Source organism: Tachysurus vachellii, chromosome 1, assembly GCF_030014155.1.
Source record: "Tachysurus vachellii isolate PV-2020 chromosome 1, HZAU_Pvac_v1, whole genome shotgun sequence".
NCBI classification, from domain to species: domain Eukaryota; kingdom Metazoa; phylum Chordata; class Actinopteri; order Siluriformes; family Bagridae; genus Tachysurus; species Tachysurus vachellii.
This window is the reverse complement of record NC_083460.1, coordinates 15327937-15349044: the sequence shown is the minus strand read 5'-3', so window position 1 is coordinate 15349044 and position 21108 is coordinate 15327937. Positions and strand designations below refer to the sequence as shown.

General features: G+C 38.0%; 1 protein-coding gene across 2 annotated transcripts in view; it reads right to left on the bottom strand.

The window, feature by feature from the left end:
* The window catches only part of atg5 (ATG5 autophagy related 5 homolog (S. cerevisiae)), a 36691-nt gene extending 16916 nt beyond the window's left edge, over positions 1–19775 (bottom strand). Inside the window, exons 1-8 of one of the 2 annotated variants that reach the window (XM_060874125.1) lie at positions 19463–19770; positions 17830–17983; positions 17584–17711; positions 17275–17353; positions 17022–17184; positions 15650–15744; positions 11588–11705; positions 3614–4993 (exon numbers count right to left, since the gene is read on the bottom strand). In XM_060874125.1, the coding sequence (XP_060730108.1) occupies positions 4857–4993; positions 11588–11705; positions 15650–15744; positions 17022–17184; positions 17275–17353; positions 17584–17711; positions 17830–17937 (828 nt within the window). In that variant the 5' untranslated portion in view covers positions 17938–17983; positions 19463–19770 and the 3' untranslated portion in view covers positions 3614–4856. Of the gene's footprint in view, positions 1–3613; positions 4994–11587; positions 11706–15649; positions 15745–17021; positions 17185–17274; positions 17354–17583; positions 17712–17829; positions 17984–19462 lie in introns of those variants that run through there. The other variant, XM_060874135.1, reaches the window with a different exon arrangement.
* Between the last annotated feature and the right edge of the window lie 1333 nt (positions 19776–21108).

Below are 21108 nucleotides of genomic sequence, written 5' to 3'. Positions count from 1 at the left end.
ACTACAAGTGGGCGTTTGGGTTATTTTTAAAATCCACACACATTTTTCTTCTGTAGACTTGCTGAGGTTCTGGTTTGTGCCATGAGGTCATGTGTAAAAAAAAACAAAAAAAAAAAAACGTCATTTCAAAACAAGAGCATTTTTTTTATGCGAGAGTTTTATGCGAGAGTTTATGCTTCCATTACTTAAACAAGAAAGCTTGTATACTTAAGTTGTATACCTGGGGGAATTATTAGAGCAATCATTACAATCAGTTTACATTTTTTTTTTTTTTTTTTTTTAGATTTTATTAAAAAAAAAAAAAAAATCAGAAAGGGAACAGGACTTCCGAATCCAATTCCATGTAGATTTACAGGCCAGGCCTCATGTGACAGGGTAGGAATTATGAGTGACAATACTCTTTCCTCATTTCCTGTCAGGTCCCACCACCACCAGCACCATCAGCGGCAGCAGCGGCAGCAGCAGCATCAGTAGCATGAGTCAGTAAAACCACCACCAGAGTCAACAACAAAACACGTGCCCTTTCAAATACGAGCATTTCTTTCTAAATAAGGCGAGTGTTATTTACTGTAATGAAGACATCCTGGAGCATGTTTTGAGCTGAAATGCTCTAATGGTTGGTAACAGGGCAGGGTTTGATGTTCCAGGAGAATGTTGCTGACAAACGTAATTATTCCGATGGCTCATGACTGTGCGAAATGTAGTGGTTTCACATTTAGCTAAAAAATTACTTTCAATTACCATTTAAAAGATTCCAGTTGTTGTTTTCCTGGCTGGGGAATTCAGATTCTTCCATTTTCATGTATGCCAAGTCTTGTGTTATTTCATTGTACAACAAATTATAGTCTTCCTTTTTTCACAGCCAGCCAGGAGCCACAAACCACACATCCAGCCTGCTAAACAGGCAAACAAGTACACACACACATACACATAGTCTCTCTTTCTCACTCACACACACACACACACACACACACACACACACACACACACAATGAATGCAATAAGTGTTTATTTTGACCAGAGGCCATATAACTTTTTTTTTGTCTTCCAGCTGCACAAGGAACAGATACACATTTTGCCATGTAGAAGCCTAGGAATGAGAGCGATGACTACTCCAGGGTTAAGAGACGAAGACCTAAACAAAGAGCAGAGCAAATTGCAAGGACATGAATGAAGAGGCCTCTTGGTCTGTCCTCTCTAAGTGATCATAGTATCTCAGAGCCCCTCAGCACCTGCCAATTAGGGGCCCGGTTTAATAACAGGTTAGCTCTGGCCAAGTGGTTGGGGGGCTGAAAATGAGAGGGACTGAGAAAGGAGCAGGGAGAGTTTTGTTGTTTGTATCTTAAGTTGTCCAACCCCCATTAAGCTACTCCTATCCAGGTGTACATAAAAAGCGGAGAGCGAGGGAGGACAGAGGGGAAAGTTCTTCTCCTAACACCTCATATAAGTTCACAGGCCATGACTGGGTTACAGGCTTCCAGCCATCTCTGTTTTGCTTTTACACTCTGAAATTGGTGAATGACAACTAACAGGGTTAAGAGAGCACACATACACACACACACACACACCCACACACACACACACAGGGTGACCTGAGGCCTACTTAATCATTACGTGAACTTCAAAGAGAGCTTCCGGGATAAAAGCGCCATAAGTCTCCTCGCTCATGCAGGAAGGAGCAAGGCGGGTCGAGAAAAGGCACAGTGCAGAACGTACAGACACCTACAAGAGCCAAGAGAAATGACAGAAAGAGGAAGAAAAGGAGGAGGCAACGTCCTCTGATCTCCTTTAGTGACGGCTTTACAGGAATGAGAAAGCAAAGCCAGGACAGTGTTACTTAATGAACTCATGATGAGGACCTTTGATGTCCAATACGGCAAAGGGAAAAAAAAGGAATAACAATCTCACTCTTTTTACTTATTCACTCTTCTGGAGAACTGTTCTGTCCTCCAGAAGAACAACTTTCCAATGAGTTGGAAAGTTTCACAATCGAATTCCACCTGAATGACACTTTCACATCCGGTATCAATGCTGGCTCTAAGAATTTGATGATAGTATTCCTGCTTATCAAAAACACAGAATCATTTATATATTACCAGCCAATCAGCCATCTTTAATTGTGTTCTTGCGCTACAAGGAGAAAATATAATAACTAAGACGAAATAGAAACCTAACCAAGTCCTTATAATACAATCTTTTTTTTTCCTTCTTCCAATCCACATGAGCATTGCCCTTTAAATAATGGAGCAAAGTGTCCAAGATCCACACATGAGTCAGTGTTAGGTGTTTTAACACACACCTTTAACAGTAAGTAAAGGCAGATGGGTGGGACATATGTAATAGTCTCCGTGCATTGCGCAGCCTCTACTCATCCCATGGGAAAACTCACCTATAATCGTACACAAAAATATTTGGTGATCTGAGAGACAAAACAAAGCACCATTAATTGGGGGAAAAAAAACAGCTGTATTTACAAATTTAGTTTTAAGCTAATTAAAAGTGTTTTACTATTAATACATGTCAGACTGTATGAGATACAATAAGACCTACAATTAAAGAAAATGAACTTTGGGTCTTAAAAGTGTTTTGTTGAGGCGGTCACCGTTGCCACTACTTTACCATAAATGACGTGGTTCACACTTTGCCAATGATTGTCTTTGGTCACAATGCCATTAAATCTTTAAGTCTCACATGGGGTCTTAAACCAGAGCAGTGAGTCTGAGAGACATCACTGAAGACATTTGGGTCCTAAACTGAGAATTAAACACTGAACATAACATGACGTAAGAGGGAACATCTCTAAGCCGAGTTAGTAATATTGCTAATTTTAATAAAAATGTCAGGAATATCTGCTCTCTATTTGATGGTTCTAAAGGGAATCATTTTATAGATATTTATTCCTTGATCTTCTGCATCTTCACCCCACACACCAACATTAAATGGAGGACAAAGTTATTTAACTACAAAATATTGTTTAATCATATATTAGCTTTTGTTTTTTAGCAAAAGACAGAAAAGCAAGCCACAGCATGGAAAAAAAAAATAATCACATTTGTTCTGAAAGAATGTGTAGATTTCAGTACTAATATTTCAGCAGATTAATTACAATCAATGAAGTGCACACATCTGGAGATCAATTACAAAAAAAACAACCAAGCAAACAAACAGAAAAAACCTAACGCACAAATTTCAGAGCTTCGAAGCCCCAGGTCTTCCAGTCAGTTTGCTGAGAAGTGACCTGGTGTGGTTTGAAGTATTCGCTTTCCCCATCTGTCTGAGAGTGTACACTCACTTATTCCTATAAGCAAATAATCACTCTCAGCTGCTAATCGTCTGCTCCCTGCTCCAACCTCCTCCGTCACGTCCCCTCCGAACGAAATAAACACAAACAAACGTTGCCAGCCTAAACAGTTCTGTCTAGCGGCTGTATAATCCGAGCTGTTTAAATACTGTGCTGTATCAGCTGTAATGGGTTACAATTTTATAAATCTCTATACGTACTGATCGTATAATCAGGGGGTCATGCTCCTCTTATGATCGACATCTGGAGATAACCGCAACAGATGAACAGTTGTTTGAAGAAAAAGAAAAAAAAAACGAAGACACATGTAGACCCATATTATGTCTTTATATTTGTATGATGTTAGATCAGTTTAGATTAGAGTTAATTATTTAAATAAGTCATCTGGTTGAAGGACATTTCCAGGTCCCAGACTGCGCCTACACACTGGAATTGTGGGATTCCTGAGTTTGCCACTACAACTCAGAGAACTCCATTTGCAAATTTCACACCACTTTTAACCCCCTGTGCATGCCAAAAAAATGGGTAATAACTTCCCACCGCCTGAATGTCTGGTTTAAAGGTTTAATGTTTAAAATAGATAATTTAATGAGTTGTAAGTCAAGATCCAAAAGAATAATTAATGTGTTATTTAGCTGCTGAAAAATACTGCAAAATGTGTTGCACTGGTGTCCATGGGCAAATGAAGGTGGAGCTTAATGTGTATCTGATCAGCCAATCACAAACTCAATCATATGACACCCATATAATACAGAGCTGGATATATGAATATCCTGAGATCCTGGGACAAACTTGTTGACGTTCTGTAAGCATGCTTTCTGAATCAAGCAGCAAGAGATTTATTCAAAAAAACTGTCCAATAACTTTCCAGCTACCGCAACAGTTCCCAGGAGGTCTTTGCATCTTTTTTGTCTTTACAAATTTATTTCGTCTTTTGTTTTGCTACACATAAAGAACTAACGGTTTGTTCTATATGAAACAAATACACAGGACTGGGCAAAGGTAGACTTGTTTGTCCAACAATTATTCAGAGCACTGTATTGAAACAAAGGCTAGTAATGGCTGGCTGATCAAAACATAAAGCTCTGACCTTTTAGACCCAAGAATATCAGTCACTCCGCAAACCAGGACAAAATTAGGAGTGTGCCAACTCGTCATGCCAGTGTGAAGATGACTGAGTTTTAAGGCAACATGTAAAGAGAGGGGAAAAAAAAGAGAGAGATGCATACCAGTGATGTAATCATCTGAAAAGGAGATAATTTCTACATTTCGGAGCATACTGTAGTCACTAGCAGGCTAATTTGTTACATAAAAAACATCAAGGTAATAACAATTGGATACTGAGACAGTGAAAGATGTTATTTACACCCCAATGGCATGCGTAAGAAAAGAACATTATTTCCATTCGTCCAAATCTTGTAGTCATAGGCATGGCAAGCCAGGAAGGCAAATGTCAATGGGAGAAGTGTGAGAAAGTGAACAGACTTCTGAAAGGGTCTGTCCTGAATGATGGGAGTAATAGAGTCACTTTTGGGCCACCTGGACAGCAGAGGGATCAGTCGTTTGGTGCTGGTACGATGCAGATATGAAGGAAGTTATCTGGATAGCTCAGGTGCTCGCTGAGCCACTGGACGGGAGTCTCGACCAGTGGCTCGATGCCGTGAATCACCACTAGGTATTTCTTTGGATCGTCTATTATAGAGAGAAAGAGAGAGGATAGGAGAGGAGAGAGACAGAGAAAGAGAGAGAGAGTTATTATATGAACAGATGAACTGTGAGTGACTTATCAGCCTGTCGTTCAGAGAAGTGTCCATTTTCCTCGTTTTCTAAATGTGCCTACAAGTCTCCATCCATCATTTTGTCTAAAAAACAGGGGGCACTCTGGGTTCAAATGGTCATAGACAAGGACTAATGAGTCTCCCTGTGCTCCAGTGAGTCTGTGCATGCTCATTAATTAAATATTGAAAGTATACCATTTAAATTTTCTTCTGAAGAAAAAAAAAAAATGCTGTAATATTTATATATGCCTTGCTTTCTGGATTACAAGCTGATGGAAATAAAGCTGAAAATCTGGCCTGGGTCTCATGGATAAGGTCATGAATAGCTCTAGTGTTTGTGCTGGAAAGCGGACAACAGCCACTGTCTCTCCATCATCTTTTACTCGTGACTTTCAGCGCTGAGCTCATGCTGGAAAGTTGAGGGTGAATGCTGGAGGCAGGAACATTAGCCTGCTGACCTATGGGAAGGAGGTGAGGTTAAGCAGCTAATGCAGAAGGGGGAGAGCAAAACGCTGGCTCAGCCACCGACGCGTACACTGGATGACCTTCTCCTAATGCCGACCCGAACTGCAATCGGCTGCTGCTTGAATCGGGCTCGGCATGAGGTCTGTATCCTGTACAGTTTTCCATTGAGGTTTGGGAAACTTAAATGTTTTAGTCACTAATCTGCAAAGCTATGAGACAAGTTTCAAACAAGCTGCATGGCTGAAGTGGCATTTCAACGCGGGCTAAATTACATCAGCTCAACAAACCTGACGATGCTTAAGACCGACAGTTTTTAGACAGACAGAAATGATTTTATTGATTTTAGTTTCTTGGGTGAATTTGACTCCAAGCATTTTACATGAATCCCGAAAGTCTTTTTCTCTATAATCAGTTTCCAAGAAAACGTGTCATCCAATAAAAATATATTTTAATACAGTTCCAAGAAAACTTTTCATTCAATATAAAACAAACACTCGCAATTGTTTTGTTGATAAATATAAATAAATATATATATATATAAAAAAAAAAAACAACCAACACTTCTCTTTAAGTTTACATTTGACCAAAAATACGACAGGACAACCTTAGAGAAACAAATATGCATAGTCATGATGCACAATATACTTTTTCACATCATGTGCCTTCCATTCACAATCACAGTGCTATACAAGAAAAAAGTATGACATCATTTAATTTGATGCTATATTAGATGCTATTTGATGTTATATATTGCTATATTGGGCCTATACGATAAAAGCTGAATATCATATCATATATGTATGTTGAGTCATCCACACTGTTCAACATGTTGGCAATTGACTGTTTTATGGCCAATTCCATAGCAGCAGCCTGTAATTAACACCCACACCCATCCACTCAGACACATACACACGCACATCGTGCCTTGGTAATCAGACTCCATCCATCAATCTGTGACAACTTTTAGCTATAAGCCATACATTGGCCCTGGGGTTAACACTGGGGCACAGAGAGCGAGAACAACGAAGAAGACAAGAACAGGATAAAGTTGGCGTCAGACTCTTGGAGGCCACACCCTGACGTCCACTCATACCAAACTTAAATTTAGTGCAACGCGAGGGGCGGAGCTCTAGCCACTCATTATGACTAACAGCCTGGCTGTTTTAATCCCAAAACTAAAATGCATGTACACATCATAACAAGATAACCGTTATAAGAGCGGTTTGGCCGTTAAACATGGCCCAACACAGACAGAAAGGTTAAACGGAAGTTTCTTCTTTAACTAGTTTTTAACTTTATCTTTAACTATTCACGATAACCTTTACAGATATGTTATCTGAGGGGAAAAAATCATTTATGGCTTGTAAAATTATCAATCTATCCTTAAATGAGCTGGATAGGTTCAATAACTGAATCCAAACAGATTCCTTTTTAGACAGAGAAAGTAACAGGAAGATTCAAGTAATGTTCACCAAACCACAATACCTGAAAACAGAGAGTAAAAGTTGAAGGGTGGTGTAACAGCTTTTCTCTTGTAGTTAACCCTCATATTTTCTCTCTCGGAGGGTGGGTGCCTTCCCCTCAACCATTCTCAGTATGACACAGGGGATTTTCACTGAGACTAAAGAAATAACACGGTCATACAGTGGATCCTAAAGTGAGCACAGACACCCACGAGTGTTCCTACACAAATCACATCCATCAGCGATTTCATCAGGGACCGTTTTAAACTTTTAATAGTGGACTAATATTAGTGAATGACATTTCCAATGTGAAACCTGGACAGTGTTCCAAGGTGAAAGAAAAGTGTTTAAAATGACTGGTCTTCGTAAATATGAAACCAAACTGTGATTTAAGTTGCCGTCAAATTCCCTCCGGCTCTCACACCCTTCAGGGCTTTTGGTGTTTATTTGCTACAATATTGTTGATATTGACATTCACCAACAGCTATCGCTTTTCTTGATCCAGATCGTGGCGAATAGAGGTGGTGCCTGTGGGAGCGAGGTGGGTGTTCACCCTGAATGGGATGTCAGTTCATTACAGTGAACCATACACATGCATTAACATATAAAAGCAATTCAGTGAAACCAAACCACCTACTGACAGGTTTTCAGGAGGTGGTAGAAACCACAGAGCTCAGAGGAAACACAGAGAAAATGGGGTAACATGCAAAGAACCTCAGACGGTAATCTGAACTCAGAACTGACAGGAGACAAGACTACTGTGTCCAGATTTTTATGACGCTGTTGTTCCACCGAGAAAGGATGCATCAATACCGTTACTGATATCAGGTATTGGTCCAATACCTGGTTTATTTACTCATGAAGAAACAAAACCATTTAAAATAACCCAGCGCTTTTCATGGTCAATATTTAAACCGGGTAAAAGAGCTTTGCAATCTCTCAGATTGATTAATACTAGTAGATTACTCATATTGGCGTCTTGCAGCGTTCCAAAAAACGTACACCGTCTGAGAAGAAATGGGCACATGGTAGGAGTCGACGTTTTTTTATTTGTGTGAGAATTTTTTGTGCATGAAACTGCACAGTATGTAGTTTGAAGGCAATCAGGTCATTGCTAATTAAGTCATCAGAGGTTTTTTTCTACCCACCAGTTTCTTTTCTATACATACTGAAACCGGGAACGTTAAATACAATGAAAATTGCTTCAGTTGTACAAGTATAACCTGATAACAATTTCTCAGTATTCGAAACCATCATGCTGCACAGACGGTTAAAGGTTTGAGATTTCACAACACCTGTTGACTTTACGCAGCGAGTGAGTGGTGACATCGGTGAAACAGGAAACCGTAAAAACCAGCAGGAGGGATGTGGCATCGGTGGCCCATTTACTGTACAAACGGAGGACGATGGTCACACGGCAGCACGCTAGAGCCGTAAATGTGCTTATACCGGAACTGAATCACATGGCCTTCCATCCATGAGTGCGCTTTCTATAGAATTACAACGCAAATAATCTGATCGAACGATCGTCTTCTTATACCTGGAATGCATTGACAAGCACCAACACCTCCGGATCTACTCAAGAGTCTTACTACTTGTTTATTGAAGTTTTCTTGCTTACAAGCAGAAGAGGCATAACAGAACTGAAACCTTAAGTCATGGAGTGCAGAGATGAACCGGCAACACAAAAGCAGATCATTTGGAAGTGAGTACGTCATGGTTACTCCTTCACCGTTTTGCTGGGAGAACATGGCCCTTTTGGAGTAAACAGTCATTTTGTCTCTGAAGAAACGTGGATATTTTTATCTTATAAGCTCTTATATGAGTGGGAGATGGTGTTTGCGTCTAGAAAACATCCGTCTATTCAAAACTACAGTTTGTTCCAAACCGGTGGACTTAGAGCCTGGTTCAATTCAATCTCAAATTAGGCCACAAAAAGCTGAAAGCTTACGTTTTTTGACGTGTTATGGGTTTTGAGTACTCAATGGAGCGGTTTGTCATTTTGAGCTTCCGCCCACCTGTGAGGTTAATCAGTAAAACTGATTGAAGTCAAACCGCTGACACGTCTTCTGCTTGGCCACACCCATCTACTTCTCCCTGGACCCTTAGACAGCTAAGATGATTAGCACATAATGAGTAGCACACCTATGGAAATAAGAACTTAAAGGCAAAGGGCCTTTTTTTTTTTTGCCATTTTACAGACTTAATCGAATGAAAAACTATCCAGCGGAGGAAGGTGTGAAAAATAAAAATGCAGTAAACAATGGAAACAAAAAATTAGTTAGTACTATTGGTAGTAACCACTAAATGGTTCCACATGGCCCCAAAAATGTTCACAAGCTGTAAATATTGTGGCAAATAGGACTGACTTTGTAATTATCAGTGCCATAAAGGAGTTAAACTTATTTATTCTTTATTTTTAATGTAAAATTTTTAATTTTTTCTTCACTTTTATTAGTGTTATCTTTTTGTGACCATTTCATATAAATTCTATATAAAATGTTATACAAAGAAATTCCAAGAGCACATAAAACTATACTGATAAATTTTCTTATCCTAAAAAATTAAGTTACTTACTTTTTTCCAATAAAATTTGGATTCAGAAAGAAAACTGAAAATATATTATGGCCAATAAGGAGTCTCACATGTGTGAAAAAGATTAAAACATCTGGCAATACTTCATATGCCATCATTTAAAATAGAATAAAGAGATATAAATATTCACATAAAATATATTTTAAAAAAATGTCATAAAAAAACGTAAGCATTCATATAAACTGTCACTTTAAGCTTTCGCTACGGCAGAAATCTTTTTCTAAGGCAGACTCTTTATTTAAAAGACAATCATTGAATCCAGATGCTAATCATAAACGCCAAAGAAAAAAGGCCTCAGAAGCTTTCTCTCAAACTGCTTTCTCTAGTTGTGCCCTGCGGTTGCTGTTGATACATACAGCACACTGTGGTGGAGTGCTGCAGTGCCGAGAGACCGAACATTACAATGTTCCTGTTCAAGCATGGCCGACACTTTATTTGTTCAAACCGCAACTCCTCATTTCTGCCCATTTACACGGCCCGAGAGGTCGAGCTGTATAAGCTGTATGAGCAAACACGGCGTCTTTGATGGGATACTGTGAACCCACATCATTTCTGAATAAATCTGACTTGTTTATTCCAGGCTATGATACTTTTCTAAGAGTGACCCTTTTCCCCCGCTTTGGTCTGAGGAGATCGACAAAATACTCTGTGTGCCGAAGTGGAATGCCCCATCTCTGTCACACACACTCAGCCTGAGAGCTCTAAAAGAGAGCACGCTCTTAGTGTGCTGTGAAGATCGACAGCTCAGTAGTGATGCAGACTGTGGAGAGGTGGGTGGGCCAGCTGTAGGTTTCCCCACTAACAGCGTAGGCTGATGTGAAGGTTTGATGGGCGGGGGCTTTCTGAGCAAATCATTTATTTGAAATAATACCACCGCGGCTTAGTTTCTAAGACGATGGTTAAAAATATTTAAAAATAAAACAAACAAAAAAATCTTTCACTGTTCCGATTGACTTCTAAAGCGTGGGGATTTCTCGATTCTCAAAAAAGTTCGGCTTGTTGACGTTTTGAAATTTCACATGCTGAAAAAGCGTAGGAGACGGTGCGATCGGCTACATGTCTCTGCTCATCCCCTTTAAACTGCTTACAGCCAAATGATTTGAGTACTCTTTTGTGTCTGAGGCCAGATGCTAATTAACAGCAATTGTTGATCTTAGCATTGGTGGGCGAACAGCATTCTTGGCCCTGTCTTGCTGTTTTCTCCGTGGGAATCCCCAGCTAAATCAGCCCAGCGTGTTGTACTAAGTCATCCTTGAGGTTTTGCTGCCATCAAAGCTTTTCCATGAACTATATATATATATATAAACGTACGGGAAAGGATTGGTTGACCGCTTATCACCGGAAAATACAGCATTACTCCCCAAAAGTTACATCCATTAGACATAGGAGACACAGAGTACCCTGTATTTATAAAAAGAGTGTGAGCCAGAACTCTTTTCTCTCTCGACCTAAACACATCATTTATCTGCATCCTCCATCTCCTCAACATGGAAGTGAAGGAACCCAAACAAACAGCAAAGGCACTTTCACTTTAATGGAGAAAAGGAGAGCGTGTATGTGTTTTTGTCTCTGTGTGTGTGTGTGTGTGTGTGTGTGTGTGTACTGGTCCCTTTACTTTCATCTGCCATCTCAGATAAGAGGACAATAGCAGCGAGGAACACAGCACCCGCAGACTGGACAGCCTGCATGGTGGAACACATCTGACTTCCTCTGAGGAGAAAGCCACACAGCTCCTGTTTTGGCTGTGACCCTTATTCATACCTCCTGCACTCTCTCATTTTTTTCTGTTTGCTTCTTCACTCACTCTCTTTGTCACGCATAACTATAATCTTTGGATTAAATCTGAGAAGGGCTGCTGCACAATAAAAAGGAAGACGCTTTATGGAGTTTCTTTGAACTCCTTGTCAAACAAAACTTCTTAGAAAATAGGACGTTTACCATCAAACAACATCAACGTGTGTGTCTATGTAACTGTGATGACTTACTATCCTGGCATATGGCAGCAGGAACCATCTCTTTGAGTAGATCTCCCAGAGTGAGTGTGTGGCCTTCTAGAGAAACGGGCCGGAACAGCTTCTGGATGAACGGCCTGTCACTCGGCGTCTACAGCAGAGACACAAATAGTCACTGTTGATGTGCTTCCGGAAGTCTAAAAGATTTGAATTCTTTTTAAAATCCTATTAGAAATAAAAAGCAACCGACAGAAAAAAACTTAATGGGGAAAGTGGCATCAGAGCTAAAGTTTCATCCTCAACTGTCATTTCTGACAAAAAAAAAAAAAAAACAACCTAAATAAAATAAACAAAAAAAAAAAAAACCAGCCAAAAATAATGGGTTGTTAAACTCTATTTTGGGCTCCGTGTGTTTATCAGTATGCATTCGGATTCAATCGTGTTTGTAAATTTGAAATAATCTTCTTGTTCACATGAACCTCAATGATCGTGTGACAGAAAATTAACGTAAAAACGAAACCTAAAGGGAGGAATCAGATCATAGTCATGATCATTTCAGCAGCACCATAGAGAATATTCCTTAAGCTCTAAATGTCAGAATGACAGCAGGGGCTGTAAAGGTAGTTTGGTGTAAGTTAAATAGTGCTTGGTTTGAAAGTCAAAATGACACCGTTATCAGCGATTCTCTTTAATAAAGCAAAGCCGTTTTCTTTCATCAATTTCAATCACTTGCCTGACAGCACAGTATGGTAAAGAAATCTCTCTGTCCTGATTGAACAGATATTTGTAAATATAAGATCAAGTGACATTTATTTAGCTCTAATGCAAAAGTGCTACCTCATTAAAAAAAAAAAATAAAATAACTATATTATATATATATATATATATATATATATATATATAAAAAATACACCCCACCTCCAGTAGCTTAAAAAAAACAGTAAATCCATTTCGCAGTGGCTTGCTCCCATTATCTGGCACGTCACAGGATAAAATGATTAACAATTTGTGGATTCGTAATCGTATAGATGTGCCAGATCCGCCCCCGGCTGCAAGCTGAGCGGGAAGCTGGGGATCCCCACATCATCGTGACTGGGCATGCGTTATCCAGCTTCATGCTTGTACTGTGCAATGACTAAACAGTGTCTAGCAATATTTCTGTGGGAACCAGATTCATCCTGTTTTCTGACCGAATCAGGGATCCACAAAAGAAAAGTCCTTTAATAATAAAAAATAAATAAATAAGGAAAAACAACCTGGCAACAATATAAAAAATAAATAAATTAAATAATTCAAACAAATTACAAAGTACAGTTACAGTATATAAATAAATATTAGAACAGAAATATAAAAATGAATACAAAACTGAGGCAAAAACTGAGCTCTTTAAAAGCCTAAGTAAGAAGATTATTATTAAGATCAGTTATAAAAATTTGTATGATGACTAGAAGAAGGATTTGCATACACAAGAGGGTACAGGATACATTTCCATCTTTATTAGCTTCGGTTAGAGGGACTAATTATTAAACTGAACTTTCTGACAGCTGTCTTAAATTACAGTCTGTGTTTATTTGCATTAAAACCCTGGTGCAATCAAACGTGAATTGCAAAGCCTGGCTGGAAATAAAAATCTCCTTCCGTGCAAGGCCTTGACTTTTGAACTCTGAGGTGTCGCGTGCTGGACAGGGTTCAGTTTTTCTCGCCGGTTTCACATGGAGTCAGCGACCGACAATGTCAAACAGCAGGCTGACTAACAAAACAAGCCAACGGTGTGAAATAGTGTGAAAAGGAAACCAGTGACATGGATGGCTCAGGTGTTGCAGATGTAACTAAAATCCCCGAGCTCCGGGAAGAGAAGGTGGATTAGGATGCGTCGCTGTAATATCACCTTACCAGAAAACCTGACTCACCGTGTGAGATAGTGGCAGCTTACGTGAGATGAACTGTAGGGCCTGAGCAGAGAGAGTGTGATAAGTGACAGCTACTTTGATGCATTTTTAAAACACCACGATCAATTATTAAGGACGATACCGGCATAGAGGCTTATTAATACTGATGAGAAGTGTGATACTGAGTGTGCAGACACTTTCTTTTCAGTTCCCAGACACACAAGCTGGCAGGAGACCACATGGTCAATGAAGCATTGTTAGTCTTTATCCAATCACAGAGTACAGGCAAGGGTACGCTTCAAACTGACCTTTTGTTCCTGAGTAAAGCTTCAGCTTTCAGCTTGAAAAACCTAACGTAGAAATTTACTTCACATTGTGACCATGTGTACCTTAATCATAAGATCTCAGATGTACTATAAAAATGTATTTAATATTAACGACGGTTATCACGAGCTAGTAAACACTACATTGGTCATTTATTTACACTTTACACTTATCTATACTTTCGCCTCAGAATAAGAAATGGACCTTGTTTCAGAACTGGAAGCCATTTCAGGTCACCTAATATCACGTGACAGCTCGGAAAAAAAACAGAATGTCAGAAGCTTGGGATAAATGGAGCAGCGACGATTTTTTTAAGCAATTTGCTATATATATATATATATATATATATATATATATATATATATATATATATATGTATATATATATAAAATAAAAGAAATAAAAAAGCGTAAATAACAGAATTTAACAGATTTTTCACCACAATCAGATCGACTTGAGGAAACAATCAATCTTAAATATCAGCAATTATAATACAGTATAAATTGATTGTGATGAATTTTAATTTATAATGGTTAGTGTTGTTTATCATTTTTTTAAAGAACGGTTTGAAAGCATGCCATGAGAGAAGCAACAGCAGCAATGAACAAGGCCATAGATTAACAAGCAACATTTGAATTTTTGAACAATTACTTTTATCCAAATTAGGTATGACTCAGTACAGCGGTGAAGTCAGATACTTGGCCGGACAATTAATTATGTACATCGGTACAGTACAATATGTAACTCTAATGTTATATCCTACGTAGGCTGCAAACAGAGTGAACAGGAAGCCTTTTGGAGGCAGTTTCACCTTAGATGATGTTGCCTTGTTTAAACTTGCCAAGAATAACAAATTTTAGTTGGAAGACAGCCACTATTAGACTTTAACCAGAGATTCTTGCGCTGTAGAGACATGATTTCAGTCAGAGTTAATTTGGGACGTCTGCATGACGATGTTTAACCAATCAATTTGCACTTTTTTTTTCTTTCCCTTTTTATACATCTCAGCATGGCTCGCACGGTACCTGGTAAACAAATGAGTTAAGTATGACGGTCGGCATAGCAACAGTGAGGAGGATCATGAGTAAATTTAAATTACAAAAACATGACGAGCACCATCCTGACAGATTGAAGACGTCCAATCTGCCATATTTCTCACTTTTTTATGTATTCTTCCTGCTAAGAATTTGTAAATATGTTATTAAATGCTTTTGACGATAGCTGGTAACTTAAGTGGTCAACTTAAGGTACAAAAATCGGAAAGGCGAACAGTCGACAAATTTACTTCAAAAAATAAAATAAATAAATAATAATTAAAAAAAAAAAAACAACAGAAAGCTGACTCAGAAGAATTATAATCCTGTTGTTGTCCTGTTGTTATAATGTAGAATTATAATCCTGTTGTTGGAAATGTTGTTGTCTACTTTGCAACTGTAATTTCACTTTATTTTCAACGCTGAAACTAGTGGCCTGTTACACCTGGTTCGAGGCTCAAAGCAAATACAAATTAAGAAATAAATAAGCGAAGTAAAGGTTTTCCAACATTATGAGAGGGTGGTTTGCAATTCGCTCTTCAATGGTTTAGCTTTGTCTCCAGAGACTCCTGATCACCAAAGAGGAAAACTAAAGAATAAACATACACCAGATGTCTTAAATGAAAGACCAGCTCTCTAGACAGAGAAGTCAATTCCAGGCCTAAATAATCCCATCATTGTTGATTTCCTATTCAATAAATACTACAAGTTTACTTTTATTTTTCCACCCAAAACAAACTGCTTAAACATACACAAGAGCCCCATCTATTGGCAGTTTGTGTACTGCAGCGTGCAAATTCAATTCAGGGTGGTTACAAAATGCACTTCAGTCTATAAAACAAAATTACCTGGTATATCCTGAAAGGAATATAGCGAAAGCCGCATTCCTCGGTTGGATATTCCATCAGTTTGCGGTTCATGGCCCAGAACTGGTCAAATTTATCTGTAGAAAACATCAACCATATGTGTTAGCTAAACTAAAACAACAAAAACAGCAAACATTAAAAGTCTAAATTTACAAAATCTCAGGGTTAAAGTGTTTCTGCATTCCTGTACAGTTGAACACACATCATCTAAACAGCAGGATCACACTGACTCTCCCACATCCAAGTGCTGAGGATGTTCATAACTGACGTTTCCTCCAATTCACTGTCCCTACAGTTTATTATTTCCCAATAAGAGTGTGCCTTAAACCATTTTATTACTCTTATACCACAACTTTTTGCTAATGAGTCACGACTTTTTGTAATTAAAGACATGATACTTTTTATCCATTTATAGTTGTTTAAATATCCACAAAGTAATAGATAATCGCTTAGATTATAGCAGTCCTTATAAAAACAGTCCTTCTAAAGTGAAAAACAAACTTTTTGTGTTCCTGAGTAACAAGAAAGTCCTCTGTCCTCAATACATTTACTTTTATTAAACATAGCTTTACCTCTTTAAACACTGGAGACTCCTTTCCTAAATGCTAAATTAAAGTCTTTTCACCAAATCACAGATTTCACCCTTTCGTGAACCTGTTAACATGGCATGTACAACATACAAATCTGCTTTACAAACAATAATAATAATAATAATAATAATAATAATAATACATTTATACTCTAGACACAGCCAGCACTAACATCAGGTCTTCTATTCTAACCAGAATTGAGTATTCAACACTGTAATGTAAAATAATTTAGTGATATAAATCTGGTTCATGCAAGAAATTAAAAGCAATATCTTCACTGTTTCTGACTTGCTAACAATTTTGTTAAGACTGCAGCTGGTGAATGCAGGAAATAACAGAGACGAGTCTCAGACAGTGAATAAAGTTACAATCCCAGGCCTGTTACTGTAACTTTCACTCCTTTACCTGTAATGGTTTTCCTCTCTAACTATTCTTTCTGTTCTTTGACATGCAAGGTCAAAGTGTTTATGATATGCTTTCTTACTAAACACAAGTAAGACAGTTGTACCCTGAAACTTTATTCAGCTCTTTCACTTTCTACAGTGACTATTTTCATCATAAATTAGACGGCGAGCTGTTTCTGTTCTCCCCCAAGTGTCTTGCTTTAAGCTCTGCTATTCTCAGTTCAGAGTTTCAGCAGTACAGATCTTTTTCATTGTTTGTCACTCTTTTTAAAAAAAAAAAAAAAAACTACACACATTTTCTGTTCTAAACATTAACAGAGCAAATGTGACTGATGTTTCTGTGAAAGTTACATGACTCACCGTTCTGCAGGCCCATCCACAGCTGCTTGTGATCTTTTTTCTGCATGTCGTTGATGACCTGGCCCTTGTGCTTAAATGCATCTGCTTCTTTAATTGTAGACATAAAATGAGCTTCTATGACAGCGTTCGTGGAGCAGCGGAGTAGGTCTCGATCAGGAAAATGCTGTTATGTGCAACATGATAATCTGATATTAATTACCTGGCAATTGCTTTAAAAAATAAAATTACTAGCTAGTGTTAGTGGATTGTGTACCTTAAAGTGCACAGTGATGCTCCAGGGGAGAGCTGTATTTGAAGCATGGAGATCAAATAACACTCCAATTGGATAGTGCCTATTAAACACAAAGAAAATCCCTGAATAAAAAGAATCAAAATAAAAATAATATAACTGGAGTGTAACAAGAACCATTGCTTTAATATTACAAAACATTGTCTCTGCTGCCACCTTGTGGTGTGCCTGTGTAAGTGTTCATTATAAACATATAGTTGACTTAATTATCTTAATGACAATCATCAAAAAACGTAGCATAACAAGCAGAGAATCAGAAACACGGATTCCTACCACTTCAGAGGTGTCCCTTCATATTCAAACCACATTTCCTCTACATCTTCAGCTTTTACGACTTTCTGAAAGTGCTTCTTGACCTTGTCGGTCACTAGCGTCAGATAACTGACTCTTGGTAGGAGAAGCTGAAGTAATAACGAAAGAAAATTATTACAATAAGCAGAGGATCATTTCAGCCTTAAAAACAGTCATGACAAATAATGTACCAAACCCTGGCTAACACACAGTGCTTGTGATTCTCACATAAAACGGTTCTGCTTCTCTCTCTGTGACTTCATCTGGATGAAGTGTGAAGCATGCTGGTATCCGGCCGAACCACACATCTCGAAGTATATCTTTGTCATCTGCCATTATCGCAGCCCTCCAGGTGACACATATGATATGTTCAGGTTTACCACTGTTGAGAAAAACAGAAAATTACAAGTAAAACACAGGTCACTGCTTCACATGCTATTTATCATGACAAAACCACTTCCTGTGATAAATTTCCTCTACAAATGCATCACAATGAGAGAAAAATAAAGATGAGCCTCAGTCACTTTAATAATTGATTTTTCCATTATGTAACACACGGTTACTATATATTTTCCTTCAAGTCTTACTAAACATTTGACACGAGTGGTGTTCGGGCTACAAAGTGGAAACAAAACATGCTGACATAAACTATGTCATACAGAATAAGCCATTCTCAAACTTTGCGTACAACTTCTCCACTACTCTAAGATTTCATGGTAACGTGACGTCGCTGGAAAATAGCAAAAGGGAAAAATAAACCCTACAGGTATCTGATGGGTATATATGATGTTGTATATCCAAGATTCGAATTAGCGTGTCCAAAATCGTAGTACGGCTAAAAAACGACTACGCTGGGTTTACTATTCTCTACTATCACAATTCAGTCTTTGGGAAAGAGAAGTTTTGAGATGATTTATAAAGTCAACCTGCAAACATGGCAGATGAGCTAACTCGATTTAAAGTGAAAGAACCTAAAAGTGCAATCCAAAGTTTTCTATTTTCCAGCATGATTAATGGTTGCTGAAATAGATTACATCTTGTGATACTTGTAGATATTGTAGACAACAATGTTCTCACATGGTATGACATGGTAGTATGTGTTATTTTGATACACATTCAAACCTATGTACTTTTTCTCACCATACACACTACAAAGGCATCACTCTATGTACTGAATTTAGACAGAATTTCTTTTGTTTTTGTTTTGTTTTTTTTTAAGAAGAGAGAATTTTTCCATTTTATTAAGTGTCACAGAATCTCTAACTTCTCAGAATAAACAGAATTTTCAGCAGCTGAAATTTAACGTGGATTTTGAGTTTTCTTTAATCGTGCTTGCATTCGAAGATTAATTCAACTTCATTTCGATAGCTTTTGGGACGTGTGTAATAAAATAAAACAAGCACAAAATAGCGAACGCTCATATTTCTTAATACAATGTCATAACGCCGAGAAAAGTTACAGTTATAAATCACAATTCTGGCTTTTATGTGCAATGAAACGTATTTATTTATTTATTGTAACTTATTAAGTTTTTACTTAGATGTGACACAGCTAGCAAGTCTAACCAGCACTGCTAGTTAGCCGAGTTACTAACAAGAAAAACAGGTTTCTTAGCTAGAGTTAAATAAACAATCAAATGTATCTATTGTTATAAAAGATGTCGTTTATCTAATAATTCTTGACAAAACAACCCTATTATGGTGATTTACTGTCTGAATAGCATCTTATATCACTGTTAAATCCCAATGTAAACAGCTACCTAGCGCGCTAGGTGCATTCCGTAAGAATTAACGCTAACTGAAGCTACTCTATGCTAAGCTAAGCTAGGCTATGCTAATTAGCTGTAGCTTTTGACGCTTACCTACAACCGTTTCTTCTTATCCGCAACCTCCGAGCTTCCTTTATTTACAAACAGTGCAAAAAAATACAAATATCTGGAAACATGTCTAGTTATAATTATTTACGTAATATTTATTTAAACATTAAAATCACTGAACAACACTGTTCTATCGAGAAGATTTTAACATGGCTAAGCTAAAGGAAGGCAACGAAAACTAGCTAAATACATTGCGAGGTATCAAGAGAAGAGCCGTGGGCGCGTCCCAAATTGCTACACATACCCTATACACTAGCATTACATAGGGTGCGTTACACGTGCATCGTTCGCTACGTAGTCAGTGAAGTAGCGATGTGGGATTCAGATTTAGTTTAACTTTTTTTCTTCTTCGCCAACGTTTCGGTAACATGTAAACAGAATGGTTGTAATAGCGACTAGAGGTCGATGGCCGAAACTGCAACTTTTCCAAATTTTTCTTCTCATTTGACTATGTCCGAATTAATTTACTGAAATGTTACTCTACTCTAATTAAGGGATCTTCTCTGTCTCATGCAAAATCAATTATCTACATGAGTGACGAATGAACTGTATTAAGATAAATTGCAAAAAGAATACAACTTCTCTGTTTTTTTCTTTTGAATCCTACTTACATTGCTTATAATATTCTTATTTTACTTATTCTATTCTATTGTAACCCTTTAATTTGTTACCAAACAAATCAACGTCTCCACATGTTGAAAATAATAAGTAAACTTGATCATTAAATGTGCGTTTACGCTGAATGACCACAAGAGGGCGCCCAAGGCTTACAATCTACAAATTGCACCTTGGTTTTGACTCCGAGTTCTTTAATTTGATACAAAAACTTCCAAATCTCCTTGATTCTTCTCGTCATTTTTTTAAATGTATAGGATAATAATAATAATAATAATAATAATAATAATAATAATAATAATAATAATAATAACATAGGCATCATATCTAAGCCCAAATTTAAATTCTTATATTTAAATTCTCTCTCTCTCTCTCTCTCTCTCTCTCTCTCTCTCTCTCTCTCTCTCTCTCTCTCTCTCTCTCTCTCTCTTTGTGTGTGTGTGTGTGTGTGAGTGAGTGAGAGTGAGAGTGAGATTGAGAGTGAGAGTGAGTGTGAGTGTGTAGAGTTAGCATCTATGTGAGATCTATTTGTCATGATATTTGGAGGACTTGCCATAAACTTGTCAATTCACATTTTGCCTCAGAGGCACCATTATATTCTGTAATTCAACACATTTTTTCTCTTTCTCCAGTGATTATGACCCCGGGGTATTTCCTCCAGTTGATGGAGTCATGTCTGCTGCTGCATCTATGTGGAGATTCCATCTGTCTGTCTGTCTGTCTGTCAGCCTTTATCATAGTTACACACTGATTCACAGAGTGATTACTACGAGCATAAACTCCATCTGCAAGACTCATTGTGGCCTGGATCACACTTCAGTCATGAGAGAGAGAGAGAGAGAGAGAGAGAGAGAGAGAGAGAGAGAGAGAGAGAGTGAGTGTAAGTGTGTGTACACCTGAAGCTAGCCAGTAGGGAGTATGGAGTCATTTGGGATTTTGTCACTTCACTGTTCCTGTCCTTCTTAGACAATGCATCAATTTTGTCACAGATTTGTTTAAAACATGATTTTTCCCCC